The sequence below is a fragment of the Coturnix japonica genome, chromosome 13, assembly GCF_054131305.1.
Source record: "Coturnix japonica strain WE chromosome 13, WE-NBRP24, whole genome shotgun sequence".
Lineage (NCBI taxonomy): Eukaryota > Metazoa > Chordata > Aves > Galliformes > Phasianidae > Coturnix > Coturnix japonica.
The window spans coordinates 3,697,404-3,717,028 of NC_140675.1; the positions used below are offsets into that span (position 1 = coordinate 3,697,404).

The 19,625-nt window shown below is 41.7% G+C and overlaps 1 protein-coding gene across 4 annotated transcripts; it reads left to right on the forward strand.

The window, feature by feature from the left end:
* Positions 1-688: 688 nt before the first annotated feature.
* On the forward strand, positions 689-18,075 carry LOC146758606 (pre-mRNA cleavage complex 2 protein Pcf11-like). 4 transcript variants are annotated; one of them, XM_085514575.1, is made up of 16 exons: positions 689-937; positions 4,123-4,248; positions 6,338-6,526; positions 6,943-7,128; positions 8,031-9,139; positions 9,411-9,600; positions 9,688-10,327; positions 10,821-12,196; positions 13,140-13,227; positions 13,905-14,027; positions 14,553-14,658; positions 14,956-15,139; positions 15,539-15,661; positions 16,160-16,252; positions 16,925-16,960; positions 17,659-18,075. In XM_085514575.1, the coding sequence occupies exons 1-16, from the start codon at positions 749-751 to the stop codon at positions 17,782-17,784; spliced, it is 4,884 nt and encodes a 1,627-aa protein (XP_085370701.1). In that variant the 5' UTR covers positions 689-748; the 3' UTR covers positions 17,785-18,075. The 4 variants fall into 4 exon arrangements, with proteins under 4 accessions (XP_085370701.1, XP_085370702.1, XP_085370699.1 ...); XM_085514573.1 differs by having other exon boundaries at positions 690-937; positions 17,575-18,075; XM_085514574.1 differs by having other exon boundaries at positions 690-937; positions 14,556-14,658; positions 17,575-18,075.
* Positions 18,076-19,625: the final 1,550 nt, after the last annotated feature.

Genomic DNA, 19,625 nt, shown 5'->3' on the forward strand with positions numbered 1-19,625 from the left:
TCTAGTAAATGTGTATGTTTGATCTAGTAAAGGTTTATGTTTGGTGGCCCTGCTAGGCAGGGGGTTGGCACTACATGATCCTTGAGGTCCCTTCCAACCCGGGTCATTCTGTGACTGATTCTGTGTGACTCTGTGGAGGGTGAGGAGGAAAGGCGGGATCGCAGCGGAGCACCAATCAGAACTGAGGGCTGAAGGGGAAGGCGGGAGGGATTGGCCCGGGGAGTTAGAGGAGGGGAGTGGGGAAAAACAACCAATCGTAAGTCTGAACGCAGAGGTGAGGGCGGGTTTTTGGCCATAGCAACCAATCATCTGTAGATTGAGATGGTCCAGCGAATCACATTCACGTTCTTCAGGTCGAGCCAATCGCATGCGGAGCGGTTGAGCTTCACCCAATGGGGACGCGCTGAGCGAACAAAAGGGGCATTCCAAGCTGCCGGCCCCTTTTTTCCCTCAGCCCAATTTCACATGACGCAACGGTTGGAGGAAGCGGTTCACGAGCCGTAGCCGCCGCCGCCATTTTGTGAGCGTTGAGACTTGAGCTGGCGGTGGTCGGAAGCGCATCGGCGATCTGGACGGCACTAGCAGCGTCATTAAGCAGCGGAGCCGCAGCTCGGAGGATGCGGTACAGGAGCCCAGCAGCAGCGGAGGGGGGGAAGCGTCGCTCGGCGGCGGAGGCGGCAGGGGAATCGCGGAGAGGGGGCCGTCGGTCGGTGGGTCGGGTCCTGGTGCGGGCCCCGGTCGGAGGAACATGTCGGCCCCGGAGAGCAGCGCTGGTAGCAGCGAGGCCCGGGAGGACACGTGCCGCGATTACCAGTCATTGTTGGAGGACCTGACGTTCAACAGCAAACCTCACATCAACATGCTGACCATCCTGGCCAAGGAGAACGTGCCCTTCGCCAAGGACATCGTCTCCCTGATCGAGGCGCAAATCGCCAAGGTTTTATATTCAACCGCCTACTACTCCTACCTATACTGCTGGGGGGACTGGCCGGTGTCAGGAGAAAGGGCTGAGGGACGGAGGAGGCAGGGAGAGAAGGAGGGCCCGAGAGAGGGAGGCAGCGGGGCCGAGGCTGGGAGGGGGAGGGAAGGGGAGCAGGGCTCGGGGCCTCGAGTGAGGTGCTCCCAGGGTCAGAGATGGCAATGGGGGGAGCAGGGAGAGCTGAGGGAGGGGGTGTGGGGGCAGCAGGCCCGAGGGTCGTCGTTGGGAGCAAGCGGAGGACAGCGTGGCTCGGCAGGGAGCATGGCCCTCCCCTAAGCGGCCTTTTACCCCTCCCTTCCTGGCCAGGCTGAGGGCTGCCCCTTATTCCCACACCCCGTAGGGAACAGGGGACCCGAGGGCACCCGGACGGGTTGGGGTCCCTTGGGTTCGGTAACAGATGCAACATGGCGGCCTGGCCGTGACTGGGCAGAGCCTCGCCCTTGGAACTGAGTTTTCCCCTTTAAACTGGTGTCGAAACCGTTGAATTTAGCAATTTCTAACGTAGATAACGATTTTATAAGTCTCGTTAGCGAGAGCCTGACCTTGTGCAGGTTTGTTGTTTCCCCCCCCCAATTTATATCCAGGTAGCGTGAAGGAATATAAATAAGGTTGAGTTTATAGCACAGAAATCATCTGCTTTAGAAAGGCTAATTATAATGATTTATTTTAAAGTATTGTTTGTAGTTTGAAAGATAAGGTTATTTTCCCAGTGAGATATTAACTGGAGGAGTAAGGGTGGGGGACTGATCTTGCAGGGAAGTTTTGAGGTGAAAGGCGATCATCTGCTCTTAGTAGGGAAGTGTGTGTGTTGCTGGTCGGGTGATTCTTGTGTTTTCTGCTTAGAGAAAGCGATGTGGGCTTGGGGTAACCCATTTGGCTTGCAGGTGGCTGTTTGCCCTAAGTAAAGCAAGTGCTGTGTTATCTTCACGTGTCTTGGTTAGCGAGTTTGATTTGGTGAGGATGGGAAGAAGAAATTCTCCCCGACTGTGTAGAAAAGCCTGTAGGATCCTAACATGGCGTCTGAAAGGCACGTGATAGAAAAGGAAGGGAAAGAGGAGGCTCCCTCTGAGCCCAACCCAGGCAGTTGCTGACATCAGTCAGCCTCAGAACACGGATGGGGGCGGGGTGGGGGGTTACTGTACCTTTCTATTGCAGCTTTCTGTAAGAAAAGGGTTATTTCTTCAATCCACTGTGTGTTCTTGCCAGTCACCCCTTCCCCATTGTCTCCCTTGCTCCCTCTAATACCAGGCTCCCTCTAATATAGGCCTTTTTTTCCCCCCTTTGGCTTTAAATCACTGTTTATAATGGTGAGAATTGTATTGTCTTAATGCTGGGGAGGGAAAGATCTCTTACATTATTTAATCTGTCTTTCTACCAATGCAGGATGGCTCTTTAGCGTTCCACAGACCTCTTCCAGTCTAGTTTTAAATGCTACCAGTGGCCAAGCTTTGCCATTCCTTGGGGAGGTGACGTCATAATCGAATAGATCTCACCATTATATCTCCTAAAGGGCAGTGGTGGATGTATATAACATGTGATAAATATCAATGCTGTCAAATTTCTTCATTTCTGGGTGTTTTAGAGCCTGCCCTGAAGTGTGCTTTTAATTTTTTTTTCCTCCTTCTTTTGAAAGCTGTCTTTAATCTTGTATCAATGGTTAGTTTTGCCTTAGTTACTATTTGTGACTGTGGTTTATTCAAGGCAAGTTTTCTTACTTGTTTTTTTTGGGGGAAAGTGCTCTCCTTTGCGTAAGCCACTTTTAAAAAGTGTTGCCTGGAGGCAGTTTTGTTTAGTGTAAAACTGGAGTGCTCTGCTTTACGACTGAATTAATGGCTCTGAGATGCGTGACTGCTATGATAAAAAAATATGTAAATAAAAAGTGTGAAATATGTATTTGTCTTTTTATTTACCATTGTATAGTGCAGAGTTTGTTTCTGAGACCCATTTTGTGTACAAAGTTGGTTTTTAAAGTCTTTTTTTTCTTTGCAAGTTTGTGACTCGGGGTTTGATTATGGTTTGATTTTCAGTTGTTTTTTTTTTTTAAGTTTTTTTTAGGAAACTAATAAAAAAAAAACCAAAGCCGCACATTTCCAACAATAGCTTTCATACGTTATTTGAAAGAAGAGTGGGAATTCTGTGGTGATGAGCTCAGCGTTAGCATTCTGTGTGTTCTGGTGGTATGCGGAGCCTCCCTGCTGTTGGTTTAGCTCTGTGTGGGTCTCTTTCTTTGCTTAGGGGGTACTGTCTAGATCACCTGAAAACAAGAGGTTCAAATCTGGGATTCCATTTGTGTGGTTATTGGAACGTGGGCTAGAGAACATAATAAACATTACCAAAAAATGAAGACTTAAATAACCCAACTCTTTTGAAGTCACGGTTCTTAGACTGTGCCACCTGAGTAGCTGATGTTGGAAGGAGGGCACTGCTAAACTAATGCTGTCACATTTTGAAGTAGGCTTCCTTAATTTCTGTGTGATTACTTCTAACTACTCCCAAACACATGAAGTGCCAACAGAGACTGGGACTGCTTGCTCCGTTCCCTTGGATTGCAGTGATATAGTTGTGACCTTTTCTGCGTGTGGCTTGTGAAAGGACTGTGATGTTCAACGTATAATCTGCTACTACCGAAGTTCTCTAACTCGGGCTGTTCGCAGGAAGTCTGATTTGTGTTCCGTGAGATGGAGAAAAGCAGCATTCGGGAGGTCCAAGTGATAAAATATTTTTTAGAAGTTCCTTGAAGTGCTAGCGATGGCTTCCTGCTCATTTCAAGTTACTTTCTCCAGTGGGTTTTGAAAGGCTGCACTCAGTACACTAGCAGTAATACTGTCTTGTGGGCTTCTTTTTTCTTTTTTTTTTCCCCTTTTTTCACCCCAAAGCTTTGAGACAAACAGGATTAACCCAAGTTGTTCCTTTTCTCTGTGGTAGACCCACCGCATTATACTTTGAACTGAGTATTGATTTTCCAGATTTAAGTTTTTAAGTTTTTGTATAAACCAAAACCAAAATCCCAAGCAAATCCCTTGGTGTGGATAGTGGCAACCCAAAAGAGAGGTCTGTATTTCTGGGATTGGTAATCCCTTTATATATAGTTTAACGTATGTCTTTGTTGTACTAAACTTCTCAGTTTCTTCTTATTACTCCAGGCTCCTGCGTCAGAGAAGCTTCCTGTTATGTACCTTATGGATTCAATTGTCAAGAAAGTTGGAAGAGAGTATCTTACTGCATTTACTAAAAACCTAGTTGCAACATTTATTTGTGTATTTGAAAAGGTATATATACACTTTCAGAAAAGTTCTGTATTTAAGCAAAGTTGTTCCTGGTAAAATAAATACATGCTCTCAGCTTTGGGTTTTCTTGGGTACCGAACCAGAAGAACTAATTGCTTTTTATGAATGGCAAATACTGTATCTATAATGTGGAAGGGCATTCCTGCTGTTGTCAAGCCTGTAAGTTAAGTTAGTAGAACAGTTAATTATGAATTGCTGATTTATTTTTTAAGGAAGTAGTTAGTCTTTGTGTCAGGAATATATTGAGAATCAGTTTCTTAGAGGTTTTCTGAGCTCTCTGAGTTAGATTTGTCTGATTCACTTAATTTTTGGTGTGAAAAATGGGTGCTTAAATTGCAACAAATACCACTAGCAGCTGATATTCTTCAAGTGGTCTGTGATTAAAAAACATGATGGGCGAGGGGGGGAGGTTGTGAGAGTATATTATTGCTTTGTTACGTTAAAGATACCCATTTTAATTTCATTCAGTGTTGAAAATTGCTGCCAAATGTATTCACTTTTTTTTTTTTTTTCCTAAGTCTTTAAACCCAGTGAAGTAATTGTGCTTATTCCTCAATGAGAATGGCAAATCCAAGTCCGGCTTTTGAAAGACTGGACTTGAGTGGGTTTAAGTTGAATTAATGGTTAATTTCTGTGGTTTCCTGTATGCCCTAACATAACAAAGTGGCACTGCATCTGAATGAGATAAGTGGAGCTTTGGTGTATTTGTTATTGCATAGCAGTGAGGATCTGTGATCCCAGAATGTTTTATATCTGTTTTTCAGGTGTACAATGAGTGACTAAATAAGGGGTAGATTGTAATAGTGAGCTCAGAGATATTGAACTCCTTTGTATAGAGTAGATAGGCAGGCATTTACTTATTTTTCCAATATTGGTTTGTGTTCTTTCACATAGTTGCATTTAAACTTGCAGCTGAAGCTCTGGGTAATTCATTTGCTGAGTTTTGTAGTTAACTGTCCAATAAGCTAACTAGAACTATTAAATTGATATTAAATATGTAAAGTGTCAGTCACTTTAGATAACTCATGATATCGCAAGATGAAATTCTCACCCTGACATTGCTAGAGATTCTGTTTTATCAGTAAATGATCACTGAAGGTATCTTTAAACTTAGCGATGTCAGAAACTGGCTCAGTCATGGCAGCAGTGAACTTGATACCCTCACACTGAAAGTTGTGTAGAGGCACCTCCCACCCATATTAGCTAAGTATGAGTTACTTTTATTGAAGTTCCTGCCCTCTTTTTCAAAGAACTTCTGAACTTTCTGGACAACGTGTCTTAATGTGACACCTAAAATAAAACTGTAGCCCGAAAAAGGTTGAAAAGCCAAAAAAAAAGGGTCAATGTGTAATGGTTGAGCTAGCAGCAGCATGTGTTTTGTCAGCAGATGTTTTCCATTTGTTTAAATTAACTACTTGAGTTATGAGATTAATTGAATTTTTTCTTTAATGTGAGTTTTGAGCTTAATTGCTACATCTGATTGCAAAGAGAAAATGGGTTGTAGCACTATTAGTGCTTGATTTATGGGTCTGATTTTGCAGTTGAACGGAAATGTACTTGAGTTCGTTTTGACTCATACACCTTTTGTTGGATTTATTAGGGGGAAAAAAACCTTCAGTGATTAAACAGCTCAACAAAACACTTTCTCTGTTCAGAAAGTTTGTTGTTCTCTGATTTGGTTGTTGTTGCTGTGTGCCGCTCAGCACGAACATTTGAGTTACTGTATTGTTTCAGAGGCATTTTCTTTGGATATTTTTGTCGCTGTATTTTTTTTGACAGAAATTGGCCAAGTAAAATGAGAATTTTGGTAATGGAAAAGCTGAAAGAAAATTCTCAGAGAACGGTAATACACAATTAAACCTTCACATGTCCGCATTTGAACTTCTGTTACCGATTCTGTTGGTGTAGATGTATCAATCTACACCACTTACAAGTTCTTTGTAGCCAGTTCGTTGTGTTAAAATGATAACTTTGGTAAGAATATAAAGCATATGAGATCTTAAGTTCTACAGAAAAGTATAGGTTGTTTTATATTAACTTAACAAGCCATAGAATTGTTTTATTGTTTTAGGTGGATGCAAATACTAGGAAAAGTTTATTTAAATTACGCTCCACATGGGACGATATTTTTCCTTTGAAGAAACTGTATGCACTTGACGTCAGAGTCAACTCATTAGATCCTGCTTGGCCAATTAAACCTCTGCCCCCAAATGTGAATACTTCTAGCATCCATGTGAATCCTAAGTTTTTAAATAAATCGGTAAGTCTCTATACCTACTGTATGAACAGATGGCAGTACGTGTTGTTTTTGTTGTTTGTATGCTGCTTTTGACAAACGTAGTGTGATAAGAATAAAGCATCTGATCTCTGGAGACAGGCAAGAGGAATTTATGGACTCAGTATTTAAGGGGCTTATTGAAAGTATTTATAACTTGAATTCTAGATTTCCAAACATTTATGTTAAATGCCATATTCTGTCATGGTGGCACAGTTAATCCTATGACAGTAGGCAATTCCTAGAGGAGCAGAAATTGTTTTGTTTGTATTTTGCATAAAAAATGCAGTCATTAACTTGTGCAAGCTAAGTCCCAGTTTTGTATCACACTAGCAGTTAAGAGAGATGGAGTTAGCTGGATCCATTAAGATGTTGAATGTAACCTTATGTTCTATTTTTAGCCAGAGGAATCTACTGCATCTACCTCTGCTGTCACTTCTGGTGCCTCTACTCCTCCAGCTGTTCCAGAAATACAAAAGAATTTGACACAGGAGCAACAGATAAGGCAGCAATTGCTTGCGAAGCAAAAACAGTTGTTAGAACTTCAGCAAAAAATGCTGGAGTTGGAACAGACTAAAGCACAGTTGGTGAGTAGGATAGTTGGTGAATGGTCCATAGTTCGGTCTCACTTTGTTTGGTCGTACCTTAGCGTCTATACTGGTAACTGCAGTTAAGTTTAGACAAGAGGAGCTGTTTTAGGACTAGAGTAGTGCAAGTTGATCTGGTCCTCTAGACCAGTAATTGTTACATAAAAATCTTAAGGATTACATTCAGAACAGGTTTAAAAAGGTTTGTGGTCTTTTGTTCTCATCTTGAAAATTATGTCTGCCTGTGATGTGTCTTCCACCTCTTTTTGTGGCTCACCATAAACAAGGCTTTTTTTGAATACATTTGCGCTTAGAAAATTGAGTATTTCCATAAGGAACGGGGAATCCTGATTGTTGGAAATGTCAAGGCAGTTTCTGTCTTCATTACGTCAGGTTGGTTTGATGTCACAATCTGAGGGTGACATTGAGGGTGGTGGCTGTCACAATCTGAAGGCGGTGGCAGTTAAACCTGTTTTGTTTTTACATTCATAATTGAAAGTCATCTTGTGTTGAAAGTTGATGATACTAAAGTGAAATATCGTAGAAGTGTAGAAATGAAAATATATAAACATGCTTGGCCGTTTAGTTGTCTTGGAAATGAGGAATGTATAGAAAAACTAAAGCTGTATTGAGGTGTGCTTTTGTTGATTTTTTTGCTGCGTTGACCTTGTAGTATTGACTTTGTACTTGATCTTCGCCTTTTGTGTTGGTACTATGTTATTTTAATTGCTGCGATGAGGAATGAATGGGTCATTTTCAGTTAAATGGATTAGTCTGATAACTACTTCAAAACATTTATATTTTCATCTTTCTTTTCAAAACAGAACACGATCATCTCTGTGCAGGTGTTGTATCACACAGATTAATGCTAGGTTTTTTTTTTTCTTGTCACCTTATTTCAGGCTGTTTCTCTTAGTGTTCAGCAAGGATCATCTTCTATACCTTCAGTTCCAGCGCCTTCCAAGCCACATGTGTCCCAGACACCTCACGTGGCCGTTAAGACGCCTACTCAGGCTTCGTTACAGTCTGAGAAGATCAAACCATCCTCAAGTCCTCCACTTCACGATGTCAAAATAGTAAATAGAGATCCTCGACTTAATAGAATGTCACAACATTCTTCTCATGCTAAAGATCAGTCCCATAGGAAAGAATTTCCACCAAGCGCATCTGGTCAGTCTGATACCAAGGCGAGCAAAACATCCCAGTCTGAAAAACAAAGCTCAACAAAGCCAGAGAAAATGAAAGCAGGTGAAAAACCACAAAAGAAAGAACCTGATCAGTTGGAAACAAAGTCTAAATCTCCATCTCCTTTGAAAAACAAGCTTCCCAATACTAAAGATACTAAAACCCAAGAATCTGAAAGCACAAAAGTATCTGAAATGAGTAAACGGGATCCAAGACTGAAAAAACATCTTCAAGAAAAGCCAGAGAGCAAAGGGGATGAGGTGAAAGAAAAGAGGAGAAATACAGAGAAAAAAGAAAAAGATGAGCATAAGACATCTGAGCATAGACCAGTAGGCAGCAGGAATAAAACAATTAATGGTGTTGTCCAGAAACAAGACGTGACTACAGAAGAATCAGAAAAACAGGGTGGAAAACAAGGGAGATCCAGTAATAGAAAACGGTCACGATCCCGTTCTCCTAAGTCACGGTCACCATCTACACATTCTCCAAAACGAAGAGAGAGGAGACCACCCAAAAGAAGACTCAGGAGTTTATCTCCCACTTCTTCAACTCCTAAAATTGGAAAGATATGCCTGATTGGCGCTAAACAGTCTCATGCTGAAGAAGCCTCACAAGGGGCAAGAGATGAAAGAAATTCTAATAAGCGAAATGTTAAACAAGAGGTGCAAGATCCAAAAAGGGTGAAAAAAAGCCAAGAAGACAGGCCCCAAGAAACAGCAAGCCAGCATTCTACAAAAGGTTCTCCTGATCCAAAGGAGAATGCAGAGAATTGGCAGGGATCCAAAGCAGGCAAGAGGTGGAAACCTGGTTGGGAGGAAAATAAAAAGTAAGTTACCATATTTCGAACAAATTCTCTCTGAAGTAAGTGGAAATTCTGCTCTTGGCTGAAGTACAGTTAGGTTTGGGAGGAAACATTCAGACAGCCCATGCTGACAGAAGTTCTTGATTGAGATTCATAATTTGCTTGTAGTAAAAAATGGCAATTATGCATACTTTCTAAATCGATAGTGATGTTTTACCATGATCGGTTCTGATAGAGATGTAATACATCCTGAATAAATAACTAACTTGTGTTTTAAACGTGTTCCTATTCACAGCTCTCAGCAGACTGAAGAACACCAAGCAGTTGGTAAATCCCCTCACCAACAACACCGAGAAAACTGGCCTGCTGCTAAAGGAATTCTGTCACCCCGAGCACCGAAACAGCAACACCGGTTAAGTGTGGATGCCAATTTGCAAATTCCCAAAGAACTGACGTCTGCAAGCAAGAGAGAATTACTTAAAAAGGTAATACTGATTGATTGATTTGTAGAGGTGTCTTGGATATAGTTGTGCTTTGCTTTTCTTCTTAGAAATCCAAACTTTATGTTACAGGCCAATGACCGCTTAGCATCTGGTGAAATAACACAAGACGAGTTCCTTGTGGTAGCTCATCAGATTCGACAGCTGTTCCAGTACCAGGAAGGAAAGCACAGATGTAATGTGTGGGATAGCCCTACAGATGAAAAAGGCTCTTTGAAAAGGAAGCCTCTTCTGTCGGATGCGGAGTTAACATACTATGAGCATAAAACTAAACTGAAGAGGACACAAGTTCAGCATTCATTGTCAAGACTTGATCTCTTGGATCCTGATGATATTTTGGATTATCATGTACCTGATGCATTGCTCTCTGTGGACTGTGAGCAAGCGAAAGCAAAGTGTGGAGTGCAGTTTGAAAGAAAAGAACCCTTTGGAGAAAGATCAAGACGGCACTCTCCTGTAAGTGGCACCAGCAGACCCTTTGCTGATAACCTTTCACCTCTGGAGGGTCGACAAAGGCTTGAGGAACAAAATGCTACTAAAGGAGGAAGAGGTTCAAAAAACTTCGACCCTTACGACAACTGGGGAGAATCAGATGAATTCAGAGATGCTCTCAGACAGCAGGGAAAAGGTACAACAGAGTTCCAGAAGATCGATGGTGATGCAGTCTGTAGGTTTGATAACCGTGAAGAAAGACAGCTGCTTGGGAAATCTGGTATGCATTTTTGCCTTATTTTACAGATGTCAAATAATTTGCAATCTTTTTGCAAGTAGTTATTGTTGAGTTGTAGGAGATACATAGTCCAACGCCCCAGTGCTAAAGCAAGTACCTTAGAGTAGGAAAGTGTCTGGGCAGATTATGATTATCTCTGGAGAAGGAAAACCTTTCTGGGCAGTTCGTTCCAGTGCTCTTTAACCCTCAGAGTAAAGTGTTTTGTCTTTTTTATTTATGTTTTTATGGAACTTTCTATGTTACAGTTTGGTTCCCATTGCACCTTATCTTGTCGCTGAGCACTGCTGAAAAGAGCCTGACCTCATCTATTATTCCTTTGACCTGCTGGCCGTGCTCTTTTTAACGCACTCTAGGTTTATCATTGGTCTCGTTGGCCACAAGGGCCTACTGTTGATACATGGTCAACCTTTTGTCCACCAGGACACCTAGGTCCTTCTCTGTACAGTGCCTTATCTTTTATTTTCTCCTCTTTCAGGTGTTCGAGATGAACCAAGATCACCATTCAATGAACGTTTCAAAAGAGCTAGATACGAAGATCCAGATAAAGAACCATTTCCTGACAGTCCAGGGTCAAGATTTGGAGGCATAGAAGCAAAGCCGAGAATAAGTGCACTAATGGAAGACAGACCTTTATTTGATGGCTCATCTAGACCATCTGCTGCAAGAGTTGGGGCAGATGGACAAGGAAGTCCTTTTATCGATAGCCCTACTGCTGGTTCAAGTTCTAGAATTGATGGACCGACTGGACAAGCTGCTCTGAGATTTGAGGGCCCTTTGGTGGGGGCAGGTGCTTCTCAGTTTGATGGGCCCCTGGCAGGAGCAGGGGGAGCTGGATCCCTAAGATTTGATGGGCCACCAGGGCAGCTGGCAGGGGCTCTCAGGTTTGAAGGACCTCACGGACAGGTTGGTGGGGGAGGTCCTTTGAGGCTTGAGGGACCTCTTGGACCATTGCGGTTTGAGGGGCCTGCAGGCCAGCCTGTTGGTGGTCCTAGATTCAAAAGACCTGGAGTTGGTCTCAGGTTTGAGGGACCCCGTGGTCAGCCTTCAGGTGGTCTCAGGTTTGAGGGACCTCATGGTCAACCTCTGGGGCCTCGAGGTCAGCCAGGAGGTGGTCTCAGGTTTGAGGGAGGACCACATGGTCATCCCTTGGGGCCTCATGGTCAAGGTGGTCTCAGGTTTGAGGGTCCGCATTTACAGCCATTGGGGCCCCATGGTCAACCTGGAAGCGGCCTCAGATTTGAGGGGCCACATGGGCAGCCAGGTGTAGGGCCCAGGTTGATTGATGGACCAGTGCACCAGGGCGTTGGTGGACTTAGATTTGATGGTCCTATGGGACGGACCGGTCCGAGATTTGATGGCTGTCATGCTGGCTTTGATGGTCAACCTGGACAACTGTCTCTTTTGCAAAGATTTTATGGAATTCATGGACAGCCCGACCCAAGATTTGAAAGGGCTCCTGGCCAGCCCGCACAGCCACGATTTGATGCAGCCATACCTCAAAGATTTGATGGCCCTCACCAGCCTGCCTCAAGATTTGACCTGCCCCTTGGCCTTCATGGTTCACGTTTTGAAAATATAGCTAGCCATCCTGCCTCACGATTAGAGATGTCACCATATGGACAAAGTGGTCCGTTTGTTGACCATCCCGGACAGGGCTACAGCGGACCAGCTCATGGAATGCAGTTCCAAAGGCCTGAAATGTTTGACAGTTCACTAGGACCAAATTTCAGTGGGCCAGCTGGCCCAGGAGCACAGAATTTTGCATTGAGAGCATCCGGACATTACTTTGACGACAAACTTCAAGGTTCACAATACGGAAACTTCAATATTATGTCAATGGGAGGTCATCAGGTAATAACTGATTCTAGTAAATAATTTACTTTGAGGAGTATTCTTGTGTAGAAAATTAGCAGTTTTTCCTCTAAAAGCATTTTTTTTGCAGACTAAAAATACCCTTAAGTAGTATCTGGATGATTCAAGGAAAAAGGGGCAGGCATTGCTATTTGTTAAGTCTTTGTTTTTAGAAATTAAAAGCCAGTTCTTTGCAACCATTTTATAGCTGAGGATATTGCACTGACATCAGTATCTTTTATTTGAAAATGAATTAAGTAATAGGAAGAATGCGATGTTTTCTCTTACACAAAGCATGTTACCTACAAATCATGACAGATTATTGAAGCGAATATATGTAATTACTTTTTCTGAGAGGTTTAGAATTAAAAAGAACCAAAATAATTGCAGTCTTTTTGGAGACAACCATAACTTGGGAGCAGCTGAGAAAGATGCAGACTTTTAAGCTATAGCTTCTGAAGAATGATCATGGCACTGGCAGGCTTTATGGTGTCAGTTGTCCTTGCTGTTGCTTCTTGGAAGCGCTCTCTTCTAAAGGAGAAAGTAATTGTAAATCAGTGAAAACAATGTCTGTTCTCCCAGTAGATTGGAGGTTGTAGTGGACATACTACAAGCGTGCTGTAAAAATTTATTTTCTTTCTGAAGTTTCTTGCAGCTGGCTTGCTGAAAATCCATCTTTCAGGATGCATTTCATGTCATGGGTACTATCTCAGTTATTAGATAAAACCTCATTGTGATCTTGGTGAACGTTTAACAGTTTCTTTTGTTATTAGCCCTTTTTTTTTGGTGAAAAGGATTGCTTTGAAATACTTTAAGTGGAAAATGTGCTTGAAGGATGAGCAAGTAGAAGAAAAGTTTGTACTGAGAAGTGTGTAGAGGTTAATGATGGAATAATTAAAAACAAATTGCCTTGCCAAGATTGCATAAATGCTTAATTTTACAGGTTTCGCACATGTCTGCTCAGACAGGACCTTATGGCCAAGGTCAACAGTATCTACCAAATCCTGGAAGCTTTGTTCAGAACCCTGCAGGTACTGTAATAGTTAACTTCCTTCTGTGTCCTTTGGACTGTTCTCTGTTCATGACAACAAAAATTAGTGCTGTACGGTGATGGTGCCGTGGGTCCTTGTACACTAAAGGGCATCCTTCTCTGTGAGATGGCAGTAGGTGGGGTTTCAGGAGTACTGTCATCTCTCCAGGGGTTTCTCTCAAGCAGTGAGTGCTTTAACTGCGTGGTTTTGGTATGTAGTTACACTTTAAAACAAAACAAAACCACTGAAACCAATTTTTGGATTGCTTTTCACATAGCAGAAGGGCACCTCAATTGGCCAGGCTGAATACACATTCCCACTATATTAATTGTTAGTAATAAAAGTCTTGTATCAAGTTGTAAATGATACAAGTAGATGGATTCTCATGAGATCTTTAAGCACAGAACAAGAAAATACTACGTTTTCCATGGGAATTTCAGTAGAAAACAGGTAGATGGCATTTCAAAACACATTAGGAAGGAAGTTGTAGGGGCAGAAATGAGGCAAAGGCTGCGTATGAGGCAAACTGAAGTGGATGAGTAGATTGAAGTTAAAAAATGGAAGTAAAAAGGGGTAGAAGGAAAAGAGTGTTGTGAAATGCTGATGGAGGTGATTATTTTTTTTTATGCTAACCTTTGGTTTCCTTGAGTGTTGTGACCTTATTTCCCCTCTCCTAGGAGGAGCAGTTCCACATTCATATCCTGATAACCACGTTGGTCAGCTCGATGTCAACGAATTGTTTGCTAAACTGTTGTCGACAGGAATCCTCAAACTGTCAAAAACGGATTCCACTTCAGCACGTATGTAGCTTTCATTACATTCTGACTCTCCAGTTTACGCGTAGCTAAAGTGTAAAGTGAAATGTAAGAACTATGTGAACTATTGCATTCTTTTTTCTTAAATGGATCTTTGTGGGAAACCATTTGGTGCGTGTGATAAAGTGAATTATTAACTTTCTAAATGTATCTTTTAAGCTATTTAGAGCCTCCATTTCTTTTTTTTTTTTTTTTGGTGCCCCACCTCAATAACTTGTCAGTGATTCTAATCAGATTCCTGTCAGTCTCTGAAATATTTGTCTCTCTCTAAATACTGAATTTTAGTGCCAGAAGCTTAGATGAAGTAGAGTCATGTTAAATTGCCATTTGGAGTTGCATACTGTCTTTTGTACGCTTTTTAAAGCTATGAGACTGACTCAGCTCTTATACACATTCAGGTTAACGTAGTCAGGTTATATTTATTAGTATTTGAATAAAAATAATATCCAGGTGCACCTTATTTTGTTCTGAAAATGAGCTGAAATTTTGATGAAATTCTTTCTTTTAAAGAAGCGAATGAAACATCGGCACAGCCAGCAGCTGAAGAGGAGGATGATGACCAGGGTGATCACGATGTCCCAGACCTCACGAACTTTAAAGTTGAAGAACTCAGTCAGTGCGTATTGCAGCATGAGCTTACTCTGCACTAGGAATAATGGCATGGTGGTATCTAGGCGGTTAATCCAAGGCAATTGAGTAGGTGTGATATAACAATGCTAGTGTGTTCACTGTGAGTAGTTCATGCTTATTTGAATGCTTTTTAATGTACTTACATGAATGCTTTGACTGTCAAATGCTTTAACCTTATAGGACAATCATGCTTTTCTTCTACTCCTGAGGTCACTTGAAACAACTTACTGAGAAACTTCCAATTTCTTTCCAAAGAAATGTTAACTTCTTTTTGTTTTTCTAGGCGTTATGATAGTGTTATAAATCAACTATACACTGGAATTCAGTGCTGCTCGTGTGGAATGAGATTTACTACTTCAAAGACAGACGTTTATGCAGACCATTTAGATTGGCACTATCGCCAGAACCGTTCGAAAAAAGACGTTCGCCGAAAAATTACACACAGAAGGTGGTACTACAGCGTAACGGTGAGCAATGCAGGACCTGGGCCTTGTTAATTAGGGCTGGGTTTGGTGTTTCACATACATGGAGTGGGATTGAGATTGAAGTTGTATTACCATTGGAGTTTGGTGATCAGTGATGTATGAAAACTACTTGATATATCAGAAATACTTGCCAAAAGAAAAGGCTGTTATGTGGTGAACAATAAGCAGCTTGGAGTTATCCGTACTGCTTTGGTTGGACTAAGAATGAAATGGAAGTTGAAGTATAATGGCCTTTCGCAGACTGTTTCAGTTTAACAAACTAAGGCTGATTATATCTGTTACTTCAGGGATTCCATTTTTCTTTTCTTTTTTTTTTTTTTTCAAACGTATTTTTTAATGATTTCTGGCTGTTTGTGATTGTGATTGAATTATTGTCCTTAGGATTGGATTGAGTTTGAAGAAATAGCTGACCTAGAGGAGCGTGCAAAAAGCCAGTTCTTTGAAAAAGCTGCAAAAGATAAGCAGTTTCAGAGTGTGCCTGCTGGACCAGCTGGAGCAGTTGAGGTGAGTTCCAGTTTTCCTGCTGTAACCCATATGGTCTGTAAGTAGATTCAAGTCTTGTGCCTTGTTCTCAGAGGTCGCTGTTTATTTTGCAGAGGAGTGTGAAGGGTGTTAATGCTTTGTGCAGTTCTCACTCTAACTCAGAGTTGAGTTTTGGAAGATGCCATGAAATAAACTAAATCCCTGCACCAGATTGTCTTAATTGACAGTAAAACAGCATTAGATTGTTACAGAGTGTCTTGCTGAGACTTCCTTGTTAAAGGGAAAAGACTTAACTTTTTCAATTGACAAATGTTGTTGCTCATTCTACCAACTGTACTCAAATAATTTCTATTAACATTTTCTTAAAGATATTTTGGAAGCGTGGAGGTAAAATGTAGTTTTCGTGTTATCTTAATGTATATATATTTGTGACTGTTACTAGCCAAGTTCTTGATGTTGGTGTTCAGTAATGGCTTTAATAACACCATGTATCTATCATGTTACTTCAATAACTTTCAGAGGTGTGAAATCTGCCGGGAGCAGTTTGAGCAGTACTGGGATGAGGAAGAGGAAGAGTGGCATCTAAAGAATGCTATCAGAATGCATGAGAAGGTAATCCAATCTTGTTACGTGGCACTCATTTATATTAAAAAGCAAAACAAAAGCGTAAGAGAAGAATTACAGAAATAGATCACAGTGACCCATCTTTTCTGAAGGACTCCCCTGTTAGTTTTCCTGCTTCTAGTTGTATAAATATCTCAACCTTTGGACATGCTTGAAGTCCTGGGATCATTAGTACAGGCTCAATAGGCTTCCATCGTAATATGTTGCTAAAAGATAAATGAAGGTGATCTTCTCTACTTAGCATTGTTGAGTCTGCCTGGATTACTGGGTCCACTTCTGGGCCCCTCATTACAAGAGAGACCGTGCTGGAAAGAGCCCAGTGGTGGAGCCTGTTTCTCTTTGGAGGCCTTCAAAAGCCAAAGGATGTAGTGCTGGGCAGCTTGGCTCCAGATGTCCCTTCCACCCATTCTGTTCTGTGAATGTTCTGTGAGTGTAGGTGTTGGTTTTAGTCCAGTTATTTCCCTGTGCTAAACAAGGTTTTTATATGATGGCTTTTCCTAACTAAGCATACACCAGATATCTTCCCAGTCACATTTGACACCATACTTGTTCTACACATTGTTGTCCTGGAGGAATAGTGTGATTTGGATTTGTTCTGTTTATGACTGGTGCTTTTACTGTATCCCTAATGTATTTAAATGGTTAACAATTATTTTGCAGATTTACCATCCATCCTGCTATGAAGATTACCAAAACGTAAGAAAACCTTTACTTTCATATATATATATTTTTAAACTATTTTGCTTTCAGTTTGTTTGCTTGATCACTGTCTTTATATAGAGCAGGTCTGCAGAATCAGTTCCTCTTGCATGTGCCTAGGCAAAGAATCAGAGGGAATGCCTTGGGAATGGCAAGTTTGTAATGTATAGTTAGAGTTAGCTATGATGTATCCATGACAGCTTTCGTGTTATATAGGTGAGACTAAAGTGAAGCCATTATGATTTTATTGTTAACATGTGTAATCTTAAGAATTTTAAGAAACGGAAAAAATGAGTGTTAGTATATGTTAAATTTGTTATGACTTGGGAGCTAACAGTGGGGGGAATAGTTGGGAATATTTTACAGTAACATATTAAGCATTTCATCACTGTGAGGATAATACCGTTTGATAGTAATTATGGAAAAGTAATGCTATGATATAGTAACTTTGTATTATTAGATAAAGTAGAAAGTAATAAGTGGAAGTTTGGATTTTGAGTGCTCTGCTTGCCCACATGTTTGCGCTTTGAAAGAGACAGAAAGGAAAAGAAGGTAAAAAAAAATGGTTGTTTGAACAATGTGTTAATGCTGTGTGAATGTTTGTTTTATAGACATCATCATCTGATTGCACACCCTCTCCCAGCAAGACCCCTGTAGAAAATCCCCTACATATTATGTTGAACATTGTTAAACAGGAAACGGATGAGTCCTGTGACTCACCTCAAGTGAAAGAAGAACCTGATGGCACCCCTGCTGCCTGTGCAGAAGAGAGCACACCTGCCTCTATAGATGTTAAAACAGAACCAGATGAGTCTGTTTAGAATGAGGTTTGATTTTTTTTTTTTACAGAAGAGCTCCTGTGTTAATTCTGGAAAGCAGATACTTTTTATAGGAAATAAAAGCACTCAAATTGAGGCAGGGCCTCAGCGACTGTTTGGTTAATAAATACATTTTTGTATTTAAATTTCTTATTGCCTGCACTGTTTCAGGTGTCATTGTGTGAAAATTCTGTAGATGCGTGAAAATTTAATGGAATGAAATTGTATATGTAAAAAATGTACAATTTTCACTTGTGGAAATGTAAATTATAAATAAAACCTATTTTTGCTATATACGGGGAGTGTAATGTTTATGCACACCATCAAACAAAGACAGCGTTTCTGTACTTTTTTCAGTTTAAATGGAAATAAAAAGACCTCAGTTTTAAACCTGTTGCTGAATCAGATTCAGAAAAGTAAAAGCAAGCAACTTCCTTCAGTTATTTCATAAGCGGGTGATCAAGGGAAGCAATGCTGGGACTTCTCAAGATAAAATCCTAGATTTCTTCTTAACCTTAACTTGAACAATCTTTTACATATCCAGATGTTAAAACAAGTAACCATAAGACCGTTTTGGGTAGAAATGCCAGAATTTAACAAAGCAACCAGAGTTGCTCAGTTGTGAACACAAGTGCCAACAGACCATTAACAAACCAGGATGCCTGGTAGCTGAGACATCTTCAATGATATATTTTCCCATTAGTCACACATAAGAGTTTAATACAGCTGGACAAACTTTTCTTTACAGGGGAGGTATGAATCTAAGAATGCTCATTTGAAGTTTTTTTTAAATTTTTTTTTTTTAATTTTTTCGTTGCTTATGACTGAATTTAGGTGATAAACCAGATATCCTGAGATGTTAATACTTCTTAAATGTAATAAATAAAATTGAAGCATATGTTTGTGTCAGTCTCTTTCCTTTCTGTAGTGGGTTTGTGTGGTTGGGTGTGTTTGTGGGATGGGCAGTAAGCTGCATAGGTATGTATGCATGGAAGTGTAAGTGTGCATAAGTCTTAGGGTGTTTGTCTTGGGATAAAAATGCATTTTGCCAGGTGTGGATTTCAGGGGCAGGGGTGGATTTCATCTAAAAGTCAGAGGAAATGTCACTGTCTTAGGATAGATGGCTCTTGCAAGGTCGGGTACTCAGAAAATCCAAATTCATCCCAGTGCATGTTGTAAGTATCAGCTGTGAACTTTGACAACCAGACCTCAAGCAATAACCCACACCTTTATGTAAGGCTGCAGTGAGAGGTTTGATATAGGGAAAATCTGGTCTAAAAGCAGTGATGCATTGGCACAGGCTGCTGGGGAAGTGCTGTGGCACTGAGGGATGTGGCCTTCATGATTCTGAGAGGAGCCACAGCAACCTCCCGCATCACTGTGGGGCAGGGCCCGTCCCCCTGAGCCGCCATGGCCGCCCGCCATTTTCCTCCCGCGAGGACTGCGCCCATAGCAACCCTGCTGCGGTGTGGGGGAAGGACTGGAAGAAGAGGAGAACGCGGCTCCAGCCCTATTCCGGCCAGTGAGACTGCTCCGCCCGCAGCCTTATCCCCGCGTCCTCCCCTGACGGCCGGGCCGGGCTGTGCTGCTCCTTGTCCCGCTTCCCCCCATCGGCCGTGAGGGGGACGCCCGCGGGGCGGCTGTGCCCGCGCTTTCCGGCTCTCCTCAGTTGTTTTGCCCGTTAAGTTAACGTCATATTTCGTATTGGGCCCACCTAAAATACCCCAGACTAATCGATATTTGCCAAACACGTGGAGAAAGGTGGCATAACCCCCACGGGCACTGCCGGGATGGGGTTATAACCCCACACAGGGCTCAGGACCTCGGTCTTTGCCCACTGTGTG

Bases quoted from the DNA above. Each gene is read 5' to 3' on its own strand.
- LOC146758606 (XM_085514573.1), top strand. From the start codon at position 749: ATGTCGGCCCCGGAGAGCAGCGCTGGTAGCAGCGAGGCCCGGGAGGAC. The intron at 938-4,122 runs GTTTTATATTCA...TTATTACTCCAG, and splicing joins TCGAGGCGCAAATCGCCAAG to GCTCCTGCGTCAGAGAAGCT. The intron at 15,662-16,159 runs GTGAGTTCCAGT...AATAACTTTCAG, and splicing joins GACCAGCTGGAGCAGTTGAG to AGGTGTGAAATCTGCCGGGA.